We start from the raw sequence: 25,849 nt of genomic DNA, 5'->3' as shown, positions 1-25,849 counted from the left end.
GACACTGAGCGCGTCCTCAAGCCTCCGACAGCCCCAGCCCAGGGTCCGGGTTCGGGTCTCCGCGGCCGCCCGCCCGGGGAGCTCCGGAGGCGCAGAGCCGGGGGCGGGGCGGGGGGGGCGCGGGCCGCTGGGCCGGGGAGGTGGGGGTGGGGGACGCGCCAGGCGGCCGCCGGGGCTTTGGGATCTCCGGCCCCACTTCCTACCTGCCCCTACCGGGCGCCGGAGGCAGCGGGCGCCCCAGAAGGCCGCAGGGCCTGGGCTCGGGGCCCGGAGCTACGAACGCGGGCCGGGGCGCGGGCGGCATGGGCGGGCGGCGGGCGGCGGCGGCGGCGGCGGCGGCGGCGGCCGCGGGCCGGGAGCGCGGAGGTGGCGCCGCGAGGGGGAGGGGCGCGGCGGCGGAGGAGGAGGAGCCCGGGCCGCCGCAGCCGCTGACAGCGGCCGGAGTAAACAAGCAGCGTCGCCGCGGCCCGGCGCTGCCCCCGCCCGCGCTGGAGCCCGAGCCCAGGCCGAGCCCTGCCCTGGTCGCGGGCCGGGCCGAGGCCGCCCGCCGCGCCTCCCCGCCTCCGCGCGGTGACGCTGCTGCTGGGCGCGGGGACGGCGCCGAGCCCAGGCCCCCGCCGCCGGGCTCTCCGCTCGGCCGAGGGGCGCCCGAGCCGCCGCGGCGCTCGCCTGGAAAAGTTACCCGCCTGGGCTCCCTCGGGTAAGCAGGAGGGCGCGGGGCCCGGGAGGCGGCGCGCCGGGGCGCGCGGGCGCCGGGCCCGGGGAGAGCCGGCCGGACTGGGCCGCTGTGCGCCGGGAGTGGGCTCCGCGGCCCCGGCGCCCCGGCGCCCGGGCGGGAGGGTCGGGGCGGCGCTGACCCGGGCCCCGCGGCCCCCGCTGCCCGCCAGGCGTTGGGACCTGGCCCGGGGGCCGGCCCGAGGGTGGAGCCGCGGGGAGCAGGAAGGGCGCCCCGCAGCCCACCTGAGCGCGCCGGGCCCGCCTCGGCCCCCGGGCCCTGCCGGTGCCGGTACTTTTCCGCTCGGGGCCGGGGCGAGCCCTCTGACCTCAGGAAGCGTCCGCGGGGCCCCCGCTGGGGGCGGGATGGGGAGAGAATCCCAGAGGCGCCGGCGCTCCCGCCCCTCCGCGGGCCGCCGGGGGCCGCCGCCGGCTCCCCAGCCCCGCCAGCCCGCGGTCGCGGAGGGGGTGATTCCGGGCCCGGCCTCGCCCCCGCCCGCACACCTGGGCGACCGAGGCTCAGGTGCGGGCTCCGCGGGCTGGCCGGGCTGGCTCAGGGCGCGGGTCGCTGCTGGGGCTACCTCCCGCCGCGGCCTGGCTCAGGCCCCTGCTTCCCTCGTGGGGTGGCCCGACTGCGGGGCTGCCTGCCTGCCAGACAGGTCTGACAGCAGTCACTGTGCCTGGTCGGTACCTGCTCTCCGCGAGCCCCGAGGGGGCGGGGGGCGCGGACCCTCTGCCCCGGGGAAGGTGTGGGAATTCTATTTTTGACTTGGGAAGTGTGAGGGCGAGCCCAGGTGTGGGGGCCTGGTGAGGGCTGGGCAGCTGCTGGCCAGGTGTGGACACAGTGCAGAAAGAGTAGCCAAGCTTGACGTGTCTCAACCAGAGCAGCCCAGATTTTACTGTTTCCTATATGGGGTTTCCACCTAAGATTTGATTTTTTTAAATAAAAGGATTATGTGGCTTTAAAAAAAAAAAAAAAGTTTGACAATCTCGGGTCTAGCAGTTTTTACCACCAGGGAAATTGAGGCCCAGAGAGAGGAAGTTACTTGTTTGAGATCACACAGCAAATGAGTAGTTTGAGCAAGGACTGGAAATCAGAATTTCAGGGGAGCCTCAGGGTGCCTGTAACAGGACCTGGCTTGCTATCTGCTGGAAAGAGAGACTGGATCCTATCCACACCAGACCCTCAGTGCCTGGGAAACAGCAGCCGGACCTGGGGGTAGGTTCAGTTTGATGCTTCAGAGTGGCCATCTGTGTTGGAGGTTCCGGAGACCTTAGAACACAGCCAGAAAGAGCACTCCCAGCTTTCTCTGTGCCCACAGCACAGAGCCGAGTCCCATGAGTCCCATGTGAGGGGACATGGAGTCCCATGTGAGGGGGCATCGAAGGAGGCTAGAAATACAGCAAGCCTGGGGGGTTTAAGCAGAACTGGGACTCAGAGGGTGAGTCAGAGTCTGGGATGGGGGTGGGGAGAAGCCCATTCATTCATTGTTCTCAGCGCCTGCTCTTTTGGGAGGGGAGTGGGTAGGGATCTTCCCTCCCTCCGGGATGCTGAGGGAGGGCTGTCCAGGGGCTTCAGGGCTCTATGGAAGCCATATCCACAGCTCACCGTGGCCAGGGATGCTGGGCCAAGGGAGGCAGGCCCTTTCTTGGGGGATTGTTGGGTTGTCCTGAGGCCTGCTTTCTCTTTGGGTGCTGCAGGGTAATTAAATAATTGGTTAATCACCTTTAATGCTGAGCAGCTGCAGCTCCATTCACAATGTGCTAGAACCTGGGCTGGACCCAGATGAGCCCGTCTTGGTTTTGGGGGCTTCGGCGGAGCTCACAGCGCTGTGGTCTGGGGCGGCTTAATTGCCATCTACACCCATGTGGTGACTATTGCAGTGGGCAGAAGAAGCTTTGTTCCTATCTGGCTCTGCCCTCAGAGCCCCACATCCTCTATTAAATGAGGCACTTGGGGTCTCTTCACACCCTAGGACCTATGTTTGGCCACGCAGCCATTGCTAAGACTGACTTTCCGGAACTTGGTGGCCCAAGGCATCATGGGCCTGTCCTGGAGCCCCATGGACTCTGCCCCATCCAGGGTGAGGAGGAGTGGTACTGTGGATGCCTCCTGCCATCAGCTGTCAGGTTATTTTGGTGTAAACTGAAAATACTCTGGGAATTGTGTGTTGAGTCCCTCCCAGCCTGCAGGGTGGGACTGCAGTAGGAGCAGCCAGGGAGACTGGTCGTGGCTGAGGGGAGCCCCTGGAGAAGCAAGGTTTCCCAGTGAGGAGGCCACCTGCCCAGCTTCCCTCTGCCTGGGTGAGCTGGGGAGCTTCATTTTTGCTGTGTGGTAGCGTGGCCTCCTTTGGGGTTGGGAGTGGTGGGGGCATCCGGGGCCCTGTGGGCAGGCTGTCTGCTCAATGAGCTTGGCACTGAGACAGGATACCTCCAGCAGCCCCGCTGGGGCCTCCCCCAGCCTCTCCCCACCCCAGGGGCTTGGCTTCTAGCTAGTCAGGGGCCCTAAGTGGGGACAGTTATGTGGCCCCGGGCAGAGAGGTCCTGCTGTCTGTTTGCTGAAGGAGGAAAAACAACACGCAGACTATTGATTCAGCCTCACCTTGGCGCTCCTGGCTCAGCAGCCAGTGTTTGCCCTGGCTGCCTGGGCTCAGATTACGCAAGGCTGGTGGGCGTGGAGTGCTAGGAGGCTGCTGGGGGCCTCTGCGCCTAGGCCCGCTTCAGGCAGGGCTGGCGGCCCCAGTGTTCCCCAGGAAACAGCCTAAAAGAGGCTGGGTCCTTGACTTTGCTGATGGTCACCAGTCTGGGGGCTACCTGTGGAGGGAGGTGAAGTCCTCCACAGGAATCTCTGTGTTTGGCCCCCAAAACCCCATCCCTCTGAGGGTCACCCAGTGTTTCTTCCCAGGGGCTGTGGGTCTTTGCAGGTAACTCCCTGTGGCTGGGTCTGCTTTGCTGGGCCAGGAAACCCTAGTGAGCTGTGTAGACACCACCCATTAAAAAACTTTGAGAAGCCAACATTTTATAAAATGTACCTCGGAATTTGGAAAATATATAATGATACAAAGAAGAAAATAACAGTTATTTGTAATCATCACCATCTTGAGAGAATCGTTAACGTTTCAGCATGTGTTCTTCCAGATTTTGTTTTGTGGCTATATATAAGTATACATGTATAAATAGTTCTTTAAAAACAAAATGGGGTCATGTGTAGACATACTGCGTTATAACCCATGTCTTTCTTACTTTGTGGTGAACATTTATTCTGTTGTTGTTTCTGATTTTGGATGACTCAAGCCTGATACTCTTCATCCCACTTCCGTATTCTTGTGTGGAAGGAGGCTTAGGAGCCGTGTGTGTGTGTGTGTCTGTGTGTCTGTGTGTCTGTGTGGAGGGGGTCCGTCCATCTGGCTGGCTGGCTGACCTGGCGGGGAGCTGGATTCCCCCCGTCTCCCCCGGGGCCCTTTGCAGGCCTGGATTGAGCCATGGGGTGGGAAGGCAGCTTTAGCACGTGGCTGGGGTGACCGACTGTCTCCCCCTCTTCCTCCCTTGTTCCCTCAGAGCCGGCAGCCCTCCTCCCCTCACAGCCCTGCCCTGCTCGGCCCCATGCCCCCACCAGTCAGCCCCGGGCCACAGGCAGTGAGCAGGCACGCGGGAGCCGAGGCCCTGTGACCAGGCCAAGGAGACGGGGGCTCCGGGGTCCCGGCCACCTGTCCCCCCCATGGAGCTGAGGCCCTGGTTGCTATGGGTGGTAGCAGCAGCAGGAGCCTTGGTCCTGCTGGCAGCCGACGCCCGTGGCCAGAAGGTCTACACCAACACCTGGGCTGTGCACATTCCCGGAGGCCCAGCCGTGGCTGACAGCCTGGCACGCAAGCACGGCTTCCTCAACTTGGGTCAGGTAGGTGCTCTGACTGCCTGCTGGCCTAGGCATAGGGTGTTCACTGCGGTGGGGTTGGTGAGGGCAGGGGTTCAGGCACCAGGACCAGGAGCTGTGGCTGATCTTCTCCGGCCATCTGGGGAGTAGGCACGTTCTGGGTGGCAAGGGGGATGGGAGCAGTGGCTCCTCCTGCTCTTGGGCTTCTGACATAGGTTGTTCGGAGGAGCAGACTGTCCCAGGGAGGGTGAGTCCCTCTCCGTGCCCTGCACCTCCTCGCGGGGTCCTGGGCAGGGAACAGATGCCCTACCACCCCCTGCCGTTGCAAGCCTCCCCTTGCAGCCCGGTTGTCCACCCCCGTCCGCTGCCTCCCCAGGGACTGACAGATGGAAAGCCTAGCTCAGTCTCCCTGCTCCGTTGCAGATCTTCGGCGACTATTACCACTTCTGGCATCGAGCGGTGACAAAGCGGTCCCTGTCGCCTCACCACCCGCGGCACAGCCGGCTGCAGAGGGAGCCTCAAGTGAGTGCGGCCCCAGCCCCTCTTGCTGCCACCCTTCCCTTCCCCCTCTCTGGAGCCTCTCCTGGCCTTCCCTCCTCTGCCCACATGCCCCCCCCACACTCTGTCACAGGTGCAGTGGCTGGAGCAGCAGGTGGCAAAGCGAAGGATCAAACGGGATGTGTACCAGGAGCCCACAGACCCCAAATTTCCCCAGCAGTGGTACCTGGTACGTTGCTTCCTCAGGTCATGGGTCCTCCTCCCTGGCAGTATCCATCCGGCCACTGAGGGCTTTCATGGGAGAATGAGGCTGACTTGGCGGCCTCCCCTCATTCTTCCTCTTTCTGTCTGCCAAGCCCTGTCTCCCCAGCCCTTCCTGCTAAGCCTGGGGGTTGCCCATTCAGAGTTCTTTACACTCCCATGGAACCCAGCTGACCAAGGCTAGCATTGCAGGAGCAGGGGCAGATGGAGAAAGAGGTTTTAGGGGCAGTGAAGGGATTCCTCGGGGGTCCCCCTAATCTCACACAACCAGTCACATCCTGTAAGTCCTGGAGTGCTGGGGTTGGTGTCTCTGCAGTCTGGTGTCACCCAGCGGGACCTGAACGTGAAGGAGGCCTGGGCTCAGGGCTACACGGGGCATGGCATTGTGGTCTCCATTCTGGACGACGGCATCGAGAAGAACCATCCAGACTTGGCAGGCAATTATGTGAGGAGGTGGGGGAGGGAGGCACGATCCCTCTTGAGGGGTGTCTTGGTAGTCCTGCCCTGCCAGCTACAGTCAGACTGCTCCTGATGATGGCCATGTCCTCTCCAGGATCCTGGGGCCAGCTTTGATGTTAATGACCAGGACCCTGACCCCCAGCCTCGGTACACACAGATGAATGATAATAGGTAAGTGATGGCAGGCCCCTGGCCCCTGCCTTACCTCTCTTCTCTTGTACTGAGGAAGCAGGGTTGATCCTGGGTTAAGACCTGCTCCCCCAGTAGGCTGAAGTTCCCATAGTCCTGCTCCAGTTTTGCTCAGAGTAGAGGTGGCCACAGAGTGGACATTGTGGGAGGGGACTGTACACACAGGTGGGGCAGTGATCGTGGCTGGTGGGGGAGGGGGATGCTGATCCGTCCTATTCCTCAGGCTGCACCTGCCATGTTCTTTCCGCTGCTAATGTCATGCTGTTGGTCCCGGCAGGCATGGCACACGGTGTGCAGGCGAGGTGGCCGCAGTGGCCAACAACGGTGTCTGTGGTGTTGGCGTGGCCTACAATGCCCGTATTGGAGGTGGGTGTGGGACTTGACAGCCCTGTCCTTTGGGAGGGCCCTTTGGGATCTTCTCTACCTGCTTACCGTCTGGCCAGTGCCTGACACTTTGCCACTGGGGATCCTTTTGACCACACGGCTGTTCCTTAGAGAATCTTTGACAACTCAAGCCAGGCCACCAGTGCTGGTGGCCCTGTGCTGTGGGGCAGGGCGAGGGTTTCTTAGCAGGATCCTCCCTGAATCCTCTGACATCTTACATGGCAGGGTTTGATCATCACGGTCCCTTAAGAATGCAGAGGCTCATTCTAAGCCAGGATATGTGGTTGAAGGCAGGATGTGTTCTCTCTCCATTTGGGGTCTTGCCCTGGAGAGCCAGAGGCAGGCCAGGGAGTTAGGGCTCAGGGTTTCCCAGCACTGGCCTCTGCCTTCCCCTGCGTGTCCTCTAGGTGCAGGGCTGGGTGTGCTTTGGGGGGGGGGTGCCCCTAGAAGCTAGACCCACGCAGTATCCCTCTCCTCACCCCCCTCCACGGCCAGGGGTGCGCATGCTGGACGGCGAGGTGACAGACGCGGTGGAGGCTCGCTCTCTGGGCCTGAATCCCAACCACATCCACATCTACAGTGCCAGCTGGGGTCCTGAGGATGACGGCAAGACCGTGGATGGACCTGCACGCCTTGCCGAGGAGGCCTTCTTCCGGGGGGTTAGCCAGGTGCGGAGGCACGGGATTCCTCAGGAGGTGTCCCGGCTTGGCCTCTCCAGGACGCTGGGCAGTCTCTCCTAGCTTTCTCCCTGTGTTTCCCTGTTTTTGTTTGTTTATTCTTGTGTTACACTTTAATTTTTTTTAAGATTTTATTTATTCATAAGAGACAGAGAGAGAGAGGCAGAGACACAGGCAGAGGGAGAAGCAGGCTCCATTCAGGAAACCAGATGTGGGACTCGATCTCGGAATTCCGGGATCATGCCCGAGCCAAAGGCAAACGCTCAACCACTGAGCCACCTAGGCGTCCCTTGTGTTACACTTTAATTTTACACAAGGCATATTTATTAAAATGTTAATGGACTAGATGTACAGAAAAAAAGAAAAATAAGTGAAAAATCACCCATCATTCCAGCCCCTGGGAATCACCAGTCTGGACATTTTGGTAGCAGCCCAGGTCTGTTGTCCAGCACAAGCACCTGACCCAGCAGGGGTCTCATGGGGTGTGGAGGAAGGGCCCTTGGGGATGGAGCCCCAGCCTTCCCAGTCCCCAGCAGCAGCACCCTCCCGCCAGGCCTCCCCAGGCCCCACCTGCCAGTGACCCTGGCACACACTGTCCACAGGGCCGCGGGGGACTGGGCTCCATCTTTGTGTGGGCCTCGGGGAACGGGGGCCGCGAGCACGACAGCTGCAACTGTGACGGCTACACCAACAGCATCTACACGCTGTCCATCAGCAGCGCCACGCAGCTCGGCAATGTGCCCTGGTACAGTGAGGCCTGCTCGTCCACGCTGGCCAGCACCTACAGCAGTGGCAACCAGAACGAGAAGCAGATCGTGAGTCCCACCCTGGTTCAGGGGGCTGCTGGCGGGGGGGTGGGAGGATCTGAAGATAGGGCTGCCTGCTGGCTGGGGGGGCGAAGGGCGGGGGCTTTCCAGACCACTAGTGGCAGGGGTTGGTGGCTCAGGCCTCACGGAACGGGAGCTGGGGGGCTCACTGGGACTGAGAATGGGGTCATGGGGCTGTCTGAAACCCTTGAGAAGTGTAGACTCTGTCTAAAGATGTGCACGGCCCTGAATAGTCTCCAGCCTGGTGCTCAACCCCTCGCACCTTGGGACACTGAGGCCCAGAAAGGGCCAGGCATTGGTCTGTTCACAGCCAGTGAGTGAGGCAGCAGCTGGGACTGAGGTGTCCTGGCCCTGGCTCCCCTGCTGTCTGTTGGTGCTCTGGGCCTGCGGGCAGGCAGCCTCCTAGTCCCTGCACCCATCACAGGCCCAACACTGTTCTCATGGTAGGTGACCACAGACTTGCGTCAGAAGTGTACCGAGTCTCACACTGGCACCTCAGCCTCGGCCCCCTTGGCGGCTGGCATCATCGCCCTCACCCTGGAAGCCAAGTAAGTCATTGGGGACTGAGGAGCAACCCTGTCCCCACCAGCGCCCCCTGCAGGGCAGCCCTTTTTGTCTCCACCTTCTCTCTAAGGAGACTGAGCCCTGGCCTGTCCTTCCCACCTCTGCAGTAAGAACCTCACCTGGCGAGACATGCAGCACCTGGTGGTACAGACCTCAAAGCCAGCTCACCTCAATGCTAATGATTGGGCCACCAATGGTGTGGGCCGGAAAGGTGAGGACAGGGTGGCCTGGTGCACTGGACCGGGGTAAGGTGGGGGCCCTCTGCCTCCCAGCTGACCCCGCCTTCCCTGCCCCACAGTGAGCCATTCGTATGGCTACGGGCTGTTGGACGCAGGTGCCATGGTGACCCTGGCCCAGAACTGGACGACGGTGCCCCCCCAGAGGAAATGCATCATTGACATCCTCACTGAACCCAAGTGAGGGCTGGACCCCAGCTGGGAGGGGCGGGTGGGGCCTGAGGGTTACAGGGGGTGCCCTCTGGGGCAGGCTGGCAGACCGTCCCTGCTGCTGTCTGTACAGGGACATCGGGAAGCGGCTGGAGGTGCGGAAGACTGTGACCGCCTGCCTGGGGGAGCCCAGCCACATCACACGGCTGGAGCACGCACAGGCCCGCCTCACCCTGTCCTACAATCGCCGTGGCGACTTGGCCATCCACCTGGTCAGCCCCATGGGCACCCGTTCCACCCTGCTGGCTGCCAGGTGCTTGTCTTCTCCCCTGCCCAGCTTCCTTCCCACTCACACACATTCTTAGACTCATCACAGTCTTAGTAGCCACTGCATTCTCGGGAGTGCTGGTGGCACTTTAGGAGACGGATGATTTTGTTCTATGAGACTGTCCTACACTCAAGGGATCCCTGGCTTCTACTCATCACATGCTGGTAGTGTGCCTGCCTGTGCGCAGCAAGCACCTTCCATGTTTCCAGAATCCTCTGACTGAGAACATCTGGCCTACTGGAAAGCAGCAATAGACATTTCCTGCCCAGTGGGGTTGGTGCTGTGCTGGAGGAGGGCGTATGGTCCATGTGTTGTGGCCTCGGCGTCCCCTGGCTGGGGTCTCCCAGAGGCCTCCAACAGTCACGGACACCCTCTTCCCCTAGGCCTCACGACTACTCCGCAGATGGGTTTAATGACTGGGCCTTCATGACAACCCATTCCTGGGATGAGGACCCCTCTGGCGAGTGGGTTCTGGAGATTGAAAACACCAGCGAAGCCAACAACTATGGTACCAGGGATGCCTGAGGACTGGGCAGGAGAGCTGGTGGGTTCTGGGATTCTGGCCGTGGTGCCAGTGCTCCCTAACCCCTCTTTCCTCCTCCCCTACCTTGGAATAGGGACACTGACCAAGTTCACCCTTGTGCTGTACGGCACAGCCCCTGAGGGGCTGCACACACCTCCTGAGAGCAGTGGCTGCAAGACCCTCACAACCAGCCAGGCCTGTGTGGGTCAGTAGTGGTGGCTGTTGGGGTTTGGGGTTAGGGTTGGGGGGTACAGAGGGGACCTGTCCCAAAGCCCAGTGCTAGGTGGAGAAGGGGTTTGAAGAGCCCTTAGGATGACCATAACTCTGGGGCTGAAAGTTTGGCTGACACCCACCTTCTCTCCCATGCTGGCAGTGTGCGAGGAAGGCTTCTCCCTGCACCAGAAGAGCTGCGTCCAGCACTGCCCGTCAGGCTTCACTCCCCAAGTCCTCGACACACACTATAGCACCGAGAACGATGTGGAGATCATCCGGGCCAGTGTCTGTGCCCCCTGCCACACCTCGTGTGCCACATGCCAGGGGCTGGCCCCCACGGACTGCCTCAGCTGCCCCAGCCATGCCTCCCTGGACCCCGTGGAGCAGACATGCTCCCGGCAGAGCCAGAGCAGCCGCGAGTCACCCCAGCAGCAGCCACCCCGGCCACCCGCAGAGGTGGAGGCGGAGCCCCGGCCACGGGCAGGCCTGCTACCCTCGCACCTGCCAGAGGTGGTGGCTGGCCTCAGCTGCGCCTTCATCGTGCTGGTCTTCGTCACTGTCTTCCTGGTTCTGCAGCTGCGCTCGGGCTTCAGCTTCCGGGGGGTAAAGGTGTACACCATGGACCGTGGCCTCATATCCTATAAGGGGCTGCCCCCCGAAGCTTGGCAGGAAGAGTGCCCATCTGACTCAGAAGAGGACGAGGGCCGGGGCGAGAGGACCGCCTTTATCAAAGACCAGAGCGCCCTTTGACAAGCGCCTACTGCCTGCCCCTTCAAGCCCATCCCTTCCTTGGGCACTTTTTAATTCACCAAAGTATTTTTTTAATCTTGGGACTGGGTTTGGACCCCAGCTGGGAGGCAGGAGGGGCAGAGACTGCCTTCCCACCCTACCTTTGGGCCACCTGGCTGCCGGAGGCGGGGCCCCAGGAACAGCTGGGGGGGCGAGCAAGGGCCTCGCCCCACCTCCAGCACCTCTTCTGTGTGGAGAAAGGAGTGGAACCTTTAGGGCAGCTTTCTGAGGTCCAGGCCCCAGCCAGTGTTCCCTGCGGAGTGAAGAGGGTCAGCCCTTCTCTTTCGGGATCCTGACCCGGGCTGTGGCTCTTGTCCCTTCCCTGTTCCTCTAAAGCAATAATGGTCCCCATCCAGGCAGCAGGGAGGCTGGCCGAGGGGATATTGGAAGGAGGAGGCCACCTCTCCAAGGGCTTTCGTATCCCTGACCCCGTCCCCCATGTCTGGTGAGCCTCTTGAGGAAGCGGTGATCAAAGGAAGGGACCGAGGCAAGGCAGGTGCTTCCAGGGTGCGTGCGCAGTCGTATGTCCCTCTGCCCATCTCTGCCACAGCTGGCCACCCGCCAAGCCCCGTGCTGGTGTCCTGACTGCCCTACCTTCTCGGGCCCCCTCCCCTCCCGCCAGGGCCCAAGTCCCTGTTTTCTGAGCCCGGGGCTGCCTGGGCTGTTGGCACTCACAGTCCCGGAGCCCCTGGGTGGGTGGTGGGGAGGGACGGTGGCCTGGCCGGCCTCTCCCGCCTCCCACCCAATGCTGCTTTCCCCTGTGGGGATCTCAGGGGCTGTTTGAGGATATATTTTCACTTTGTGATTATTTCACTTTAGATGCTGATTTTTTTTTTTTTTTTGTATTTTTAATGGGGGTAGCAGCTGGACCACCCACCTTCCCACACCCACTGTCCGCTCTGCTGTTCCCCCGGCTACCCTGGCCCTGAGGTGTGGGGGGCTGCAGCATGTTGCTGAAGATTGAGGAGTAGAGCCCCAAGTCCTGAAGAGGCCAGCGGGCAAGCCATGTGGGGCCCTAGGAAAGGGGATCATGGTGGGAGGGGCAGGCTGTCATCCGTGTTTTAGATGGGGCTCATTGTGCCAAGGGCTCATGGGTCACTGGTTCTCCAAGTGCCAGGGGTGCGCAGGTGGTGGCACTGAGCCCCCTCCCAACACTGTGCCCTTGTGGAGAAAGCACTGACCTGTTCTGCCCCCTTAAGTCCCCCTCTTCTGACGTGCCTTTCGCACCCCTCCCATTAGGACAATCAGTCCCCTCCCTGTCTGGGAGACCTCTTTTCTTTCTCTCCCCTAGCCCTTCTTGGCACCCAGCCACCTGCCCAGGGGTGTCCTCTTCTCTCCCATCCCCCCACCCTTGTGGCCAGCCTGGCTGATTTTGTAAGATACTGGGTTGGAGCCCAGTGATTTTTTTTTTTTTCTTGTAATTTAAACAGGCCCAGCATTGTTGGTTCTATTTAATGGACACGAGATAATGTTAGAGGTTTTAAAGTGATTAAACGTGCAGACTATGCAAACCAGGCCTGGTCTCCTGTGTGGTGATGTCGTTCTTCCTAGGACCCCGGGACTGCCTCCGGGCTGGGACCGGAGCCAGGATGGGGGCCAGTTAGCCTGTCCCACGGGCCTCTCAACAGTGGGCCCAAGTCAGGTCTCCAAAGTTCCTCTCCCACAGAGTTTTAGGGCCCCCTTTGGGGAGCAGTGGGATGTGTAAGGAGGGTGCAACTGGAGACAGGCCCCAGGGTGTGGGACGTGTGAGCCCCAAGAGTAGGACAAGTGGAGCACTTCCACCCCCTGGGGTGCCCCCCCCCCCCAGCAGGATCCCCTAGGCGGGGAGGCTGAGGTCTAGGTGGGGCCTGACCCAACCGCGATGGAGGGTTTTTGCCGGCCAGTGTCCGCTCAGGAAGCTCCATACCTGTCCACTCGCGGCCGGGGCCCCTCCCCTGCCCGGGCTTCCCTTGGGACAGGAAGCCCCTGCCTGGGGTAGGGGAGTGGTGGCCGCTTCACGGGACCTGCGCCCTGCGCCCTGCGCCGGAGAAGGAGGCCTCTCCTCGGGGATATTTACTTGGAATTTTTATTCAAATGTTGGCTGGCGCCTGAGCTCTCCTTGGGGAATCCGACGGGGTGGGGAGGCCCGGGGCAGGCGCCCCCGCCCCCGCCCCCTCCCCGTCCTGGCCGCGCGCCCCCGCCCCCCCCCCCCCCCCCCCCCCCCCGGCGCTGCCCAGGCCCCGGGGGCGCGGGCGGGCGGCTCTCGGCGCGGCCATTCTTCCCCGGCCCCCTCCTCCCTTCCGTTTCCGCGGCCGCGGGCAGGGGGGCCGGCAGGCGTCGGGGGCGCCGGCCCTGCCGCCCGCCCCTTCCCCTCTCCGGGCCCGCCCCGGCCGGCCGACTGAAACCGCGGCAGGAGGAAGCCGTAGCAGGAACTGGCCAGGGTCGCCCGGGCCGCAGTCGGGCCGCAGTCGTCCCCGAGGCGTCCTCGGCAGCCCCGGAGCAGCGGCCTGCGCGGGTAACCGGGCGCCCCGAGGCCCAGGGGGGCGCGCGGAGGGAGGCGGCGGAGGAGGGGGCGGCGGGGGCGGCGGGGGCGGCGGGCTGGGAGAGGGGACACCTCCCGGGTGGGGCGCGGGCGGCAGGGCAGGGGCCCCGCCGGGGCTGGGGCTGCCTGGAGCCCGGAGGAGGGTCCTGGGCACCCCGAGCCCCTGGGAAGGGTGCCCCAGGGAAGGGTGCCGGGAGCAGGGCCTGGGGAGGGAGGGGACCCTGGCGCCAGGCCTTGGCCCCAGGCAGGGGGAGCAGTGAGGGCCAGCCCCTCCATCCCCAGCTGCTGCCTTACCCAGAGTGGGGCTCTCCTCTGCTCCCAGGACGGCACCATGGGCTTCTCTTCAGAGCTCTGCAGCACCCAGGGCCACGGGGCAGTACAGCAGATGCAGGAGGCTGAGCTGCGGCTTCTGGAGGGCATGAGGAAGTGGATGGCCCAGCGTGTCAAGAGTGACAGGGAATACGCAGGGCTGCTGCACCACATGTCCCTCCAGGACAGTGGAGGCCGGGGCATTGGCCCCAACAGCCTCATAAGCCAGGTGGGGGTTCTGTGGGCCTCCGGGCTGCCTCATCCCCCCCTTCCTGCTTTCCACTGAGGAATTCCTGTGGGTGTCAGTTATATCTGCCCCCCTTCCTTTCCTGGAACCCCCCCCCCCCCCCAGGGAGGGTCAGAGAGTTGGCAGGCCCAGGCTAGGGAGCCGTTGTCGCCCACCCCCTGTCTTGCCTGTCCCATGTTATCTAGTCCTGGGCAGAGATCACCAGCCAGACGGAGGGCCTGAGCCGATTGCTGAAGCAACACGCAGAGGATCTGAACTCAGGGCCCCTCAGCAAGCTAGGCCTACTGATCCGCGAGCGGCAGCAACTGCGTAAGACCTACAGCGAGCAGTGGCAGCAGCTGCAGCAGGAGCTCACCAAGGTGAGTAGGTGAGCCTAGGCTCCACCTGGCCATTGCTGCCCGAAGCCTGAGACTAACTGGGCTGGTTTTGCACAGAGCCCCTGGATTCACTGGGGGAAGTGGAAGTCCCTGACCGCAGGCTTGCCCTAGCTTCCGTTCCTCCTCCCTGCACTTGGGCTGGCCTGTGGCAGGGCCTCATTCTACATTTTGTCACCTGACCATGGGCCCGAGGAAAGTGCTGGGAGTAGGAAGAGTGATCCAGCCGTTGCCTACAAGACGTGTGGTATCTGGCTCTGGGGTCTGAGAGACAGTGAGGGGAGTCAGGGCTAGTCTGTCTGCCATCTGCCTGGGCGCACTCCTCTCAAGGCAGCGGACACACCACAGGCAGCAAGCAGTGTGACTCCCTGACACAGAGGTGTGAAGTCAGCTCACTTGCATTCGAACCCTGCCCTGCCTTGCTGCTGGGTCTAGAGGCTGTGTGATTGCAGCTGGTTGGCTGCTTCAGCCTCCAGAATCCTGTGCTGGTCAGCAACCCCTGCACCACACCCCTTCCACCTGTGCCAAACCCAGCCTCACCGTGGAGCCACAGCGGCCCCTGGTGGCCAGTGGCCACCCGCTGTCCCTCTTCTCAGAAGCCCTTGCAATTCAAGGGCTGGCTTGCTTTTATGGGTACTTTAATTGGAACCCAGCCATACCCATTTGTTCATTTTCATATTACCTGTTGCTGTTTTTTTTCCCCAAGATTTTATTTATTTGAGAGCGAGAGAGTACAAGCAGGGTGAGGGGGCAGAGGGAGAGGGAGAAGCCGACTCCCTGCTGAATGAGGAGCCTGACATGAGGTTCAATCCCAGGACCCTGAGATCATGACCTGAGTCAAAGGCAGAGGCTTAACCAACTGAGCCACTGAGGCACCCCTTTGCCTGTGGCTATTACAGAGCTGAGTGATTTCTGCAGTAACGGTATAAGCCTAAAGTGTTTACCATCTGGCCCTTTAAAAGAAAGGTTTGTGTAGCCTTCACAGTGATTTGTTACAGACGGGAGAACTAAGATTTTGAGGAACGGGGTGGGACTTACCCAAAGGATTCCAGTGTGTCAACAGGGGAACTGGATAAGAACTTTGGTCTTGACCATCCATTGTTCCTGCCACCAGGAACATAATTTGCAAGACTCGGTGCAAAAATGAAAACGCAGGGCTTCTTGTGAAAAAATTGTGCAGTTTCAAGATGGCATCAGCAGAGCATTAAACCGAGCACGGGCCCTTCTCTGTGAGGAGCTCTGTGGAGAGACTGCACAGGCCATGTGACATCCCTGCCGCCAGGTCCTACCTGCCACCAGAGATCACTCTAGGTCAAGGAGGGCCAGGTATAGCCTGCCCAGCCCACCTCTCTGCCTCCCCCAGGAGCCTGTCCTTAAGCCAGCTCCTCTGACCTAACGTCAGCAGCAGGGGTTGGGCCCCAGAGGCCCCCAAGCCTTTCCCAGAGGATGGACTTAGATGCCCAGCCTGCCAAAACCACGGGACCTGTGCTGGGCGGAAATCTCCTGTGCCCTGGGGACCCATGTCCCCACACTGACCTCTCCTCTCTCCCAGACCCACAACCAGGACATCGAGAAGCTGAAGAGCCAGTACCGAGTCCTGGCACGGGACAGCGCCCAGGCCAGACGCAAGTACCAGGAGGCCAGCAAAGGTTTGTGGCTCTCCCTTCTGGGAGAGGGGGAATCCCAAGCCAGCCATGACCTGTCCACAGATGCCCAGATCTCCTGCCCAGGCCTCTGCACCATCACCCACCACCCCTCTCCTCACCTGGCAGACAAGGATCGGGACAAGGCCAAGGACAAGTATGTACGCAGCCTGTGGAAGCTCTTTGCTCACCACAACCGCTACGTGCTGGGCGTGCGGGCTGCGCAGCTACACCACCAGCACCACCACCAGCTCATGCTCCCTGGTCTACTCCAGTCGCTGCAGGACCTGCACCAGGAGATGGCCTGCATCCTGTGAGCCCGTAGCCCCATCCTGCCCCCCTCACAGCCTTTCAGCCCTGCCCCCAGGCCCAGAAGCCAGGTCTAGGAGATCTGGTCCTGTGAGAATGGTCACATCATCCTGGGAGAACAGGCCCTGGGCCAACACTTGGAGCCTAGCAGCTTATATCTGGATCGTGTGACCCCAGAGTCCCTTATTGCAAGGTTTCATTATATTTATGGAGCCCCATTTTAGGCTCTGGAGGACAGCAGAGAACAACAAGACAGGAGCATCTGTTCTCTAGGCTCACCCGTGTTGTTGGAGAGAGAAAAGGGAGTCCTGCCCATAGGTAGCATGTGTGAGACTATGTATTATGGAGAAAAATCCAACAAGGAAGGGCAATGGGGAGGCAAGGTGGGCAGGGAAGAGGGACAGCTGTTTGTAGAGTGCTCTGGGAAAGCCTCAGAGGTACCAGGGCAAACTGAGGGGTGTTTGCAGTTAGACCAGTCAGAGAGGGAAGAGCAGGTGCACAGGGCCTGGAGTGGGAGCGTGCCTGGAATCCAGGACCAGCAGGGCCACTGATGTAGCCCAGGCAGTAGCAGGGCAGGGCAGAGTCAGATGTGAGGCCGGACTGGTCCAGGGCTTGGGGGGGCTGCTGGGTGATGGAGGGGCCAGCAAGCCATTGTGAGGTCTTAGGTGCTACTGTGTTGAGAAAAGACTTCAGGGGGCTAGGCAGGGGGCTGTTGGAAGAGTGTAGACCATAGGCCGTGGCCGCTGGGCCAGGGTGCTGGTTCCTGGGTATGCTCCCAAAGTGGTGCTGGGGTGTCTTCTTCATGAACTGGAAGTGAGGTGTGAGGTGGAGTCCAGGGGACTCCTGGAAGGTGGAGTTCCTGCTAACTTACGAGGTCAGGGAGGGAAGGAACGGGTTCAGGAGACAAGAATGAGAGTTCATGTTTCCACTCATGGAGTTAGAGTGTCTAAGAGATGTCCACTGGGACGTTCGAGTAAGCAGGTGGCTGCTTGAGGCTGAGGTCCTAGAGGACTAGACACATAGATATAGAGCCAGCAGCATGTCAAAGGCCTGTGCACATTTCGGAGCCCCAGAGTCCCCCGCCATTCGTGCCTACCACACTCTTGCACACTAGCTCCATTGGGTCCTTATCACAATGCCCACCATCCATCATTATATGCACCAGGAAGCAAAGATAAAGGAGACATTGAGTAACTTGCCTGTGGTCATCTGGCTGGTAAATGATGAAGGGGAAGGGGAGGGTCAACTCCAGGGCTGACTACTACAAACCCAGTGCCAGGGGTCCACAGCTGGCCGGCTTTGCCCAGCCTGAGGCCCCATTGACCAGGGTTCTTGTCTGGGGGCAGGAAGGAGATCCTGCAGGAGTACCTGGAGATTAGCAGCCTGGTGCAGGACGAGGTGGCGGCCATTCACCTAGAGATGGCTGCAGCTGTTGCCCGCATCCAGCCTGAGAGCGAATACCAAGGCTTCCTGCAACAGTATGGGTAAGCCCCTCGCTCCCCCTGGGCACCAGGGCTTCTGGCCTTTTCATTGACGGAGCACCGTCCCCCTGCAGGTCCGCACCTGACATCCCACCCTGTGTCACTTTTGATGAGTCACTGCTTGAAGAGGGCGAACCACTGGAGCCAGGGGAGCTGCAGCTGAATGAGCTGACTGTGGAGAGTGTGCAGCACACGTGCGTGTTGGCTAGGCATCAGGCTGGGATGGGCTGGAGTATCCAGGGGCAGGTGCCAGCTCTGTAGAACTATGGTCAGGTAGCCAGGTGGCCAGGCTTGCTTGGCTCTGCAGGGATGCATCTGAGGGGTGTGACTCTTAACACTGCCCTTCCTTTGGGTGCAGACTGACCTCAGTGACAGATGAACTGGCTGTGGCCACCGAGACAGTGCTTAGCCGGCAAGAGGTGGTCACTCAGCTGCAGCGCGATCTCCAGAATGAAGAACAGAACACACATCCCCGGGAGCGGTGAGTGGGTTCGCCCACAGCAGCCTCGCAGCCCGCCTTTCCTCTCGTCAGCCGGCCTGACCCATTCCTTGCTGCCAGCTATGGGCTGAGCACCACCCCTCTCCCGCCCCATCTGCAGGGTGCAGCTGCTGGCCAAGAAGCAGGTGTTGCAGGAGGCGCTTCAGGGGCTGCAGGTAGCCCTGTGCACCCAGGCCAAGCTGCAGGCCCAGCAGGAGCTGCTGCAGACCAAGCTGGAGCAGCTGGGCCCTGGCGAACCACCGCCCGTGCTGCTCCTACAGGATGACCGCCACTCCACATCGTCTTCGGTGAGCTGCCTACCACTGCCCGCCGCTGCCAGCCACGCCTGCCCGCCCCGGGGCGCGCTCCTCATTTTTGCCCTCCCCCTCCCCAAGCCTGGCCACCCGCTGACGTCTGTCCCTGGCCTCAGGAGCAGGAGCGAGAAGGGGGAAGGACACCCACCCTGGAGATCCTTAAGAGCCACATCTCAGGAATCTTCCGCCCTAAGTTCTCGGTGAGTAGAACCCAGCCTGGGCCTGTATCTCTGTCCTCCTCTCTGGGGTGGGCCAGGCTAGGAGATCTCAGACCTGTACCCCCTAAGACCCTCCCACCAGGGTGTTTGGGGTTAATCATGCTGCCCTAGAGAGGAGGCTCTGCCCAGAGGAGGTTGCTTTTATCGGGGGTCCTTGTCTTCCCTGGGATTCCAGATTACATATGTCCCCAGATCTTGTCAGCCAGCACCCTCTTCCTCTTCACCCCACTGTGTGCTATAGCCTTGTTACCTCCCGGCTCTTCTTGCCCTGGGAGTCATTGCATAGCTGGGGCCTGGAGCAAAAGGCAGAAGCCTAGTTTGAGGTCACCAGCCTGGGCTTCCCCTCCCAGCTCTGTCTAGAGCAAGACTAGGTGAGTCCGTTGCTTGCTCCAGGGGCTCTAATGCCACACAGGTGGCATTAGAGGGGTAGATGTGAGACAGAGAATCCCCCACCCCGTGACTCCCGTCTGTCCTAGTGGCCTCCCTGGACGAATTGCTGAATTCCCCTCTGTTGCCCCTCCCCTGCCCCGGCCAGCTCCCTCCACCACTGCAGCTCATTCCAGAGGTACAGAAGCCCCTGCATGAGCAGCTGTGGTACCATGGGGCAATCCCACGGGCAGAGGTGTCTGAGCTGCTGACACACTCCGGGGACTTCCTGGTGCGGGAGAGCCAGGGCAAGCAGGAGTATGTGCTGTCTGTGCTGTGGGATGGCCAGCCCCGGCACTTCATCATCCAGTCTGCTGACGTGAGTGGGGCCTGGATTCAGGCCTTCCCTGCCCTGCCCCCCTCTCTGCAGGGGAATGGTCTTGAGAGGGGAGGAAGATGCTGCCACAGTAGATGCTTCCTTGGCAGAGGTGAAAATTGCCAGAGAATGCCCAGTCCGTGCAACAAGCTAGAGGCACAGTCCTCGGCGTGGGTCCTCCCCTGTGAAGGGCTCCAAGCTGTGGCACGGCAGCAGAGAGCACCTTTTCTACCAGCTATACCTCCTGTCCCCTCCTCTCCCAGGGCTCAGGGCCCCCCCAGCAGAGGAGGCTGCTGATCCTGGGTTCTCCTGCCCCACAGAACCTGTACCGACTTGAAGGGGATGGCTTTCCCAGCATCCCCTTGCTCATCGACCACCTACTGCGCTCTCAGCAGCCCCTCACCAAGAAAAGTGGTATTGTCCTCAACAGAGCGGTGCCCAAGGTGAGCCTGTGCCCAGCCCGACCATGCCACCTGTGCCACGTGGTGTCCAGGCAGGCAGGGTCTCCCAGGTTCCTGTCTATAAACGGGTGCAAAGTGATTCCTTACTACTCAGGGAGCCAGCTTCCCTCTATGGTTGGAATCCCAAGGCCATTCACCATTCCATAGAACACACACATGTACATGCAGAGCTGACACTCCCCCAGTGAGGGCACCCGCCTGGTCCCCAAAGTTGTTTAAGTGTGATCCTGATCCTGTCTAACCCCCATTTTTCAGACCAACAAACCGAGTTGCCAAGAAATGAAAGACATAGCATTGGTGGGGGACATCTGGTCCCTTGCAGGGCCCAGCACACATTTCCTCCACTGACTTCCGACCCCCAACCCCTCCCTCCCCCAGGACAAGTGGGTGCTAAACCACGAGGACCTGGTGTTGGGTGAGCAGATTGGTCGGGTGAGTTGAGTGTTCTACCAGCCTCCTGGCTGCCTGATCTCCCCTCCCCCACTTCTGCCCCCCACCCCACCCCCCACCCCCAAGCCCTCACCCCATCCAGGCCCTTTCTCCCCAGGTTGCTCTCGTATGCGTGGGGAGACACGCTTTGGTCACGTGAGCTATAAAATACCTGCTAAGGAAAAAAAAAAAGTCCCTTTCTTAAGACAAAGAATGGTTTTTCAACCCAAGTTAAAGAGAAATTTGGGTTTTTTGTGTCCCTTCTCTCTGTGAAGGTGGCAAGTTAGAGGTCACCTTCCCTACCTAGCCCATGTGCACCCAGTCCCCACCCAGGGGTAAACACCTCTGGAGCATGGCTGAGCTGTCTGAGGAGGGTGGGGACAAGATGAGGACCAGTCCCTGGGAGTGAGGAAGAGGACCATGGTCCAGGGAAAGCTGGTAGGAGCCTGAGACCATTGCAGGGGAACTTTGGTGAAGTGTTCAGTGGACGTCTACGGGCCGACAATACTCTGGTGGCGGTGAAATCTTGCCGAGAGACCCTCCCACCTGACCTCAAGGCCAAGTTTCTACAGGAAGCGAGGTGGGTGCTAAAGTAACGATCCCAGAGCTCCACATGCAAAGGGTTCCTCCATGCATGGCATGAGGTAAAGCGCTTGACTTGCTCCCTCGTGGCCCCTCACCATGTAAGTGGTCGTCCCCCCCACAACCCTGCTTAGTGCTGAGGGAGAAAGGCTCAGTGATGCCCCCAAGGTCACACAGCCAGGCCTGCTGGCCTCTCCTGTGCTGCCCTCTCCCATCCTCCCTCGGTGCCCCTGGGGCTCCCGGGGCTCCCCCAGGTGGGCTCCTAAGTGGCGGCACCCTCCAGGATCCTGAAGCAGTACAGCCACCCCAATATCGTAAGGCTCATTGGCGTCTGCACCCAGAAGCAGCCCATCTACATTGTCATGGAGCTCGTGCAGGGTGAGCAGAGGAAGCTGGTCTCCAGGGGGCACGTGTGGAGGAGGAGGCTTCTGCCAGAGGCTTACCAAGGCTTCTCCTGCCCTTCCCCCACCCACCCCCAGGGGGCGACTTCCTGACCTTCCTGCGGACAGAGGGCGCCCGGCTGAGGATGAAGACCCTGCTGCAGATGGTGGGGGACGCGGCTGCGGGCATGGAGTATCTGGAGAGCAAGTGTTGCATCCACCGGTGAGTGAGGGGAGCCAGTGGCATCACCACCCTCCCGCTTTCCTTGCTGCAGGCACCTGCTCCAGGCCTGGAGTCCACCTGTGGCCGGGGGCGGGGGGGTGGGGTGGGTAGCAGCTTTCTTCAGGGCTACTCCTGGAGCCCGGGCCTCTGCCCTGTCCGCCCCACCCAGGGACCTGGCTGCCCGGAACTGCCTGGTGACAGAGAAGAACGTCCTGAAGATCAGCGACTTTGGCATGTCCCGGGAAGAAGCTGATGGCATCTATGCAGCCTCAGGGGGCCTCAGACAAGTCCCTGTGAAGTGGACAGCACCGGAGGCTCTTAACTACGGTACCTGGGCCTCACCTGCTCTGGCTGCAGGGCCCTCTCTCTGGCCAGTGGACCAGCCGGCCCCCTCACACCTTGCCTCCCTGCAGGACGCTACTCCTCCGAGAGTGACGTGTGGAGCTTTGGCATCTTGCTCTGGGAGGCCTTCAGCTTAGGAGCCTCCCCCTACCCCAACCTCAGCAATCAGCAGACCCGGGAGTTTGTGGAAAAAGGTGAGGCAAAAAAAAAAAAAAAAAAGACAAAGGTGAGGCATCCCCACATGACAGCAGCTTCTCCGTGCTCCCGCTGGGCTCCTCCAGGTCCTCTGACCACCACTGGGGCAGAGCAATGGTCATCCTGGAGCTGCCATGGCAGGAGCCCCCCAGGTTTGCCAGGCCAACACCATCCCATTTACTCTTCGTGGCAAGTGAGGGAGGTCTTACTGTGTCCCTTTTGCTGCCAGAAAAGACAGGCTTGCAGAGGTCACACACAGTGGGACCGAGATTAGAACCTCAGTGTCCTTGGGGCCCTTGAGAGTGTCTACGACTCAAGGTAGCTGCTGGGGTCCCCATGCCCACTCCTCACACCTGTTGTGCTGTGCCTGTGCCCACAGGGGGCCGCCTGCCCTGCCCAGAGCTGTGCCCTGACGCTGTGTTCAGGCTCATGGAGCAGTGCTGGGCCTACGAGCCCGGGCAGCGGCCCAGCTTCAGCGCCATCTACCAGGAGCTGCAGAGCATCCGGAGGCGGCATCGGTGAGGCTGGGCCCCCTTCTCAAGCTGGAGGCCTCTGTGGGCAAGATTCTGGCTGCCACTGTTGGATGGCTCCTAACAGTCCCAGGCCCTGGACACTGGCATCAGTGCTGCCGGCAGGCATGTAGCTCGGTCAGCTGTGCAGCCCTGCTTCTGCTTGGGCTTCCTCTTCTAGGCGGAAATAATAAAACCACTTGTGCCCACTGAGTGCTCCTGGCATGTGCACCCCTCCAGAGGGCAGGTCTGAGGAAGAACCAGGGGCCTATGCCATGGCCATGGGGAATGGGGTCAGGGAGATGGGCAGGGCTCATGAGGCCAAACTGACATGGTCTGTGAGATATGGGGAAGGGAGAGATGCTAGGTTCCTGACATGTGGCAGTGTCTTACCTGAAAGGGTCACAGACAGAGGAGAGAGCTGCGGGAGGAATGGGAAGTTTGGAGATGTGTTTGAGGGGCCCATGGGGATGTAGGTGTGACATAGAAGTCTGGAAACCCAGGTAGAAGCAAAGGCTGGCAACTGACATTCAAAAGTCATTAGCCGATAAACACTAGGGAGCAGCTGACGCTATGTGGTGAGCAGAAGTCATAGAAGATTCAGGGGAGAGGAGATGGGAGTTGGGGAAAGTGCTTCCCTGAAAGGGCACTGAGGTGGCTGAAGAGAAAGAACATCCTCTCAGGGAGTTGGCCCATCAAGACAATAGGGTAGCAGAGTGGGGAGCCCTCACCTCCTCTAAGTCCATAAAGATCCCCCGAAATCTATAAGAATCATCTGAAACTTTCCCAGCAGCACCAGAGAAGGGCAAGAAGACAAAGAGGTAGGAACAAACCTCTCTCGCACCAAAAAACAAAACAACAAGACTCTGAGGCAAAGTGGCCATCCTCCGAGAAAGCTGAGGAAGTAGCGCATATCTATTTTTGAAGGAGTTAAAAACATGATAACTTGTGTACACAAGAGGAAATCAGGTAGAGTGTGATTAAGAAAAAAATACTAAGAAGTCAGACTATATCCATTGGAAGTGATCAAAAGCAGAACCAAGGAACTTCTGCTTCTGGGTAGGATGTGGTGAGTCTCTGCATGCCACTGCCCCCATTGCAACAGTGAGGAGGAAACGAGATGAAAATTGTTTTTATTTTTTAATTAAAAAAAAACGGGGGTGGGGGTGGCAGGTAGGCCGGTGGCTCAGCAGTTTAGCGCCGCCTTCAGTCCAGGGCCTGATCCTAGAGACCCGGGATCGAGTCCCACATCAGGCTCCCTGCATGGAGCCTGCTTCTCCCTCTGCCTGTGTCTCTGCCTCCATCTCTGTCTCTCTGTGTGTGTGTGTCTCTCTCTGTGTCTCTCATGATTAAATAAATAATAAAAATTTTTTTAATTCTATTAAATAATTTTCTTTCTTTTTTTTCCTTTTTTTTTTTTTTAAGATTTCATTTATCTATTCATAAGAGACACAGAGAGAGGCAGAGAGACAGGCAAAGGGAGGAGAAGTAGGCTCTATGCACTAGCCCAATGCAGGACTTGATCCCTGAAATCTGGGACCAGGTCCTGAGCCAAAGGCAGACACCCAACTGCTTAGCCACCCAGGCATCCCTAAAAAAAATCTTTAAGACTTTATTTTAGAGAGAGTGAGTGAGCACAAACAGTGGGGAAAAGCAGAGGAAGAGGGAGAAGTCGGCTCCCCGCTAAGCAGGGGACCTGACATGGTGCTCGAACCTGGTACCCTAGGATCATGACCTAAGCTGAAGGCAGGTACTGAGCCACCTAGGCACCCCTAAATAAATAAATCTTAAAAAAAGAGAAATAATGGAGAAAGCAGAACCTAAGAAACGTGAGGTTCTAGTATAATGAGGGATGGAAATTCCAGGAGAGCAAGGTTAGGACCAGAATAAACTGGAAATGACCCAAATGTCTCTCTAGTGATAAGAACAGACCACTGGCGGGAATACCAACATTGACAAATCTCAAAGATATGTTGAGTAAAGAAGCCAGACGTGAAAGTACATTCCTACAATTCCAGTTTATGAAGTTCAAGAACATGCAAGACTAAGCTATAGAGAAGTCAACCTTGTGGTCATGTCTGAGGGGTACTGATGGAAAGGGGTGTGAGTGCAGGGTAACAGCCCCACCCCAGTAACCTTACAACTCTGCCCGTCTCTACCTTGGCTGTGTAGGTGAGGCTTGAGGAGTCTGGCTTGAGCCTTAACAGAATGCACTCCAATTCCTCCCAGAGCAAAGAGCCATAAGCAACCAGGGGAGGAGCCTCCCCGTCTGTGGGAGACCACAGTGAGGCTGTTCCTCATCCCATCTTTCTAGTTTCACTTGAGTGCAGGGCTCTCTATCTGGCTCCCTCGCCCCATAGAGCTCAGCTTGAGGCCATGCAACTGCTTGGTTGTGGTTTAGAGTTGGCTCCTTTGCCACAGAGTGACCTGCCACCATACCTCCTGTCCCAGTCTCTCCAGTGTTCCATGTCATCCTGTGGAACTAGGGTTGCGAGAAGTTGGCTCCATGCTGGTCTTGCTTTTGCTCTGTGTGACTAAAAAACTGTCTGGATCCATGGGACTTGTCATCTCCTTCCTAGCTGAGTCTATGAAATGTGGCAGTCTATGGGGCCTGTAACTGCAACAGTGACTCTTGTGGCCCTGTTGGCCACCACACTGGCTCAGGGACTACTTGACCACCTGGCCAATCTGCCACCTGATGTGGGGCTGACAAGGTCAAAACCTCTCTTTGGAGAAGAGACAGGGTTCTATAGACATCAGGTGAAGTATGGGAGATAAGGGCACCTGGGTAGCTCAGTTGGTTGAGCAGCTGCCTTCAGCTCAGGTCATGATCCCAGGGTGCTGGGGTTGAGCCCCACATCAGGCTCTCTCAGTAGGGAGCCTGCTTCTCCCTTTCTGCCCCTCACTGCCCCCACTTGTGCTCTCTCTCTCTTGCTCTCTCTCTCTCTCAAATAAAATCTTTAGGGAAAAAAAAGTATGGGAAAGAACTCTGCCCCACTTAGTGTCCACTTCGTGCTGAGGTGTCTGGTGACATCAGAAATAGGTTGTCTTTGACCATCATCCCTGATCCCCAATGAGTTCCATTAGTGTTTTTTTGGGGGGGGGGTGTTTAAGATTTTTTTTTTTTTTAAGATTTTATTCATGAGAGACAGAATGGCAGAGACTTAGGCAGAGGGAGAAGCAGGCTCCCTGTGGGGAGCCCGATGGAGATTCATAATGGAGATCGTGAGTGCCTAGATAACAAAAAAAAATCACCCAAAGTGCACTTGAGCATTTGCTCAACACCATCAGGCTGCAGGCTGTTCTCTGAGGATGGCTTTGGGAAACGATTCGGCTACCACAGAATGGAAGCCTTGGCAAAGACCAAGATCATGCACCTCAGGCCAGGGTAGGGGGAGATTGTAAGGGA

General features: G+C 59.6%; 2 protein-coding genes across 2 annotated transcripts; both read left to right on the top strand.

The window, feature by feature from the left end:
- The first annotated feature begins 576 nt into the window (after positions 1-576).
- Positions 577-12,199, top strand: FURIN (furin, paired basic amino acid cleaving enzyme). The gene is made up of 16 exons (XM_038532884.1): positions 577-700; positions 4,273-4,609; positions 5,009-5,107; positions 5,217-5,312; positions 5,661-5,789; positions 5,898-5,974; positions 6,270-6,358; positions 6,872-7,044; positions 7,656-7,868; positions 8,328-8,428; positions 8,552-8,655; positions 8,743-8,860; positions 8,964-9,143; positions 9,542-9,666; positions 9,776-9,886; positions 10,055-12,199. The coding sequence occupies exons 2-16, from the start codon at positions 4,433-4,435 to the stop codon at positions 10,642-10,644; spliced, it is 2,382 nt and encodes a 793-aa protein (XP_038388812.1). The 5' UTR covers positions 577-700; positions 4,273-4,432; the 3' UTR covers positions 10,645-12,199.
- Positions 12,200-13,016: 817 nt separating this feature from the next.
- FES (FES proto-oncogene, tyrosine kinase) lies at positions 13,017-22,653 on the top strand. The gene is made up of 19 exons (XM_038532883.1): positions 13,017-13,177; positions 13,527-13,742; positions 13,946-14,119; positions 15,687-15,783; positions 15,907-16,090; positions 17,433-17,570; positions 17,642-17,761; positions 17,926-18,048; positions 18,167-18,353; positions 18,476-18,559; positions 19,113-19,322; positions 19,640-19,762; positions 20,159-20,212; positions 20,671-20,789; positions 21,075-21,169; positions 21,271-21,394; positions 21,564-21,721; positions 21,808-21,930; positions 22,311-22,653. Exons 2-19 carry the CDS (start codon positions 13,536-13,538, stop codon positions 22,451-22,453), a joined length of 2,463 nt encoding a protein of 820 aa, XP_038388811.1. The 5' UTR covers positions 13,017-13,177; positions 13,527-13,535; the 3' UTR covers positions 22,454-22,653.
- The last annotated feature ends 3,196 nt before the right edge of the window (positions 22,654-25,849 follow it).

Source organism: Canis lupus, chromosome 3, assembly GCF_011100685.1.
Source record: "Canis lupus familiaris isolate Mischka breed German Shepherd chromosome 3, alternate assembly UU_Cfam_GSD_1.0, whole genome shotgun sequence".
Lineage (NCBI taxonomy): Eukaryota > Metazoa > Chordata > Mammalia > Carnivora > Canidae > Canis > Canis lupus.
This window is presented reverse-complemented; position numbering and strand designations above follow the sequence as displayed.

Bases quoted from the DNA above. Each gene is read 5' to 3' on its own strand.
- FURIN (XM_038532884.1), top strand. From the start codon at position 4,433: ATGGAGCTGAGGCCCTGGTTGCTATGGGTGGTAGCAGCAGCAGGAGCC. The intron at 5,108-5,216 runs GTGAGTGCGGCC...ACTCTGTCACAG, and splicing joins GGCTGCAGAGGGAGCCTCAA to GTGCAGTGGCTGGAGCAGCA. The intron at 5,313-5,660 runs GTACGTTGCTTC...GTGTCTCTGCAG, and splicing joins TTCCCCAGCAGTGGTACCTG to TCTGGTGTCACCCAGCGGGA.
- FES (XM_038532883.1), top strand. From the start codon at position 13,536: ATGGGCTTCTCTTCAGAGCTCTGCAGCACCCAGGGCCACGGGGCAGTA. The intron at 18,560-19,112 runs GTGAGTAGAACC...TGCCCCGGCCAG, and splicing joins TCTTCCGCCCTAAGTTCTCG to CTCCCTCCACCACTGCAGCT. The intron at 21,170-21,270 runs GTGAGCAGAGGA...ACCCACCCCCAG, and splicing joins TGTCATGGAGCTCGTGCAGG to GGGGCGACTTCCTGACCTTC.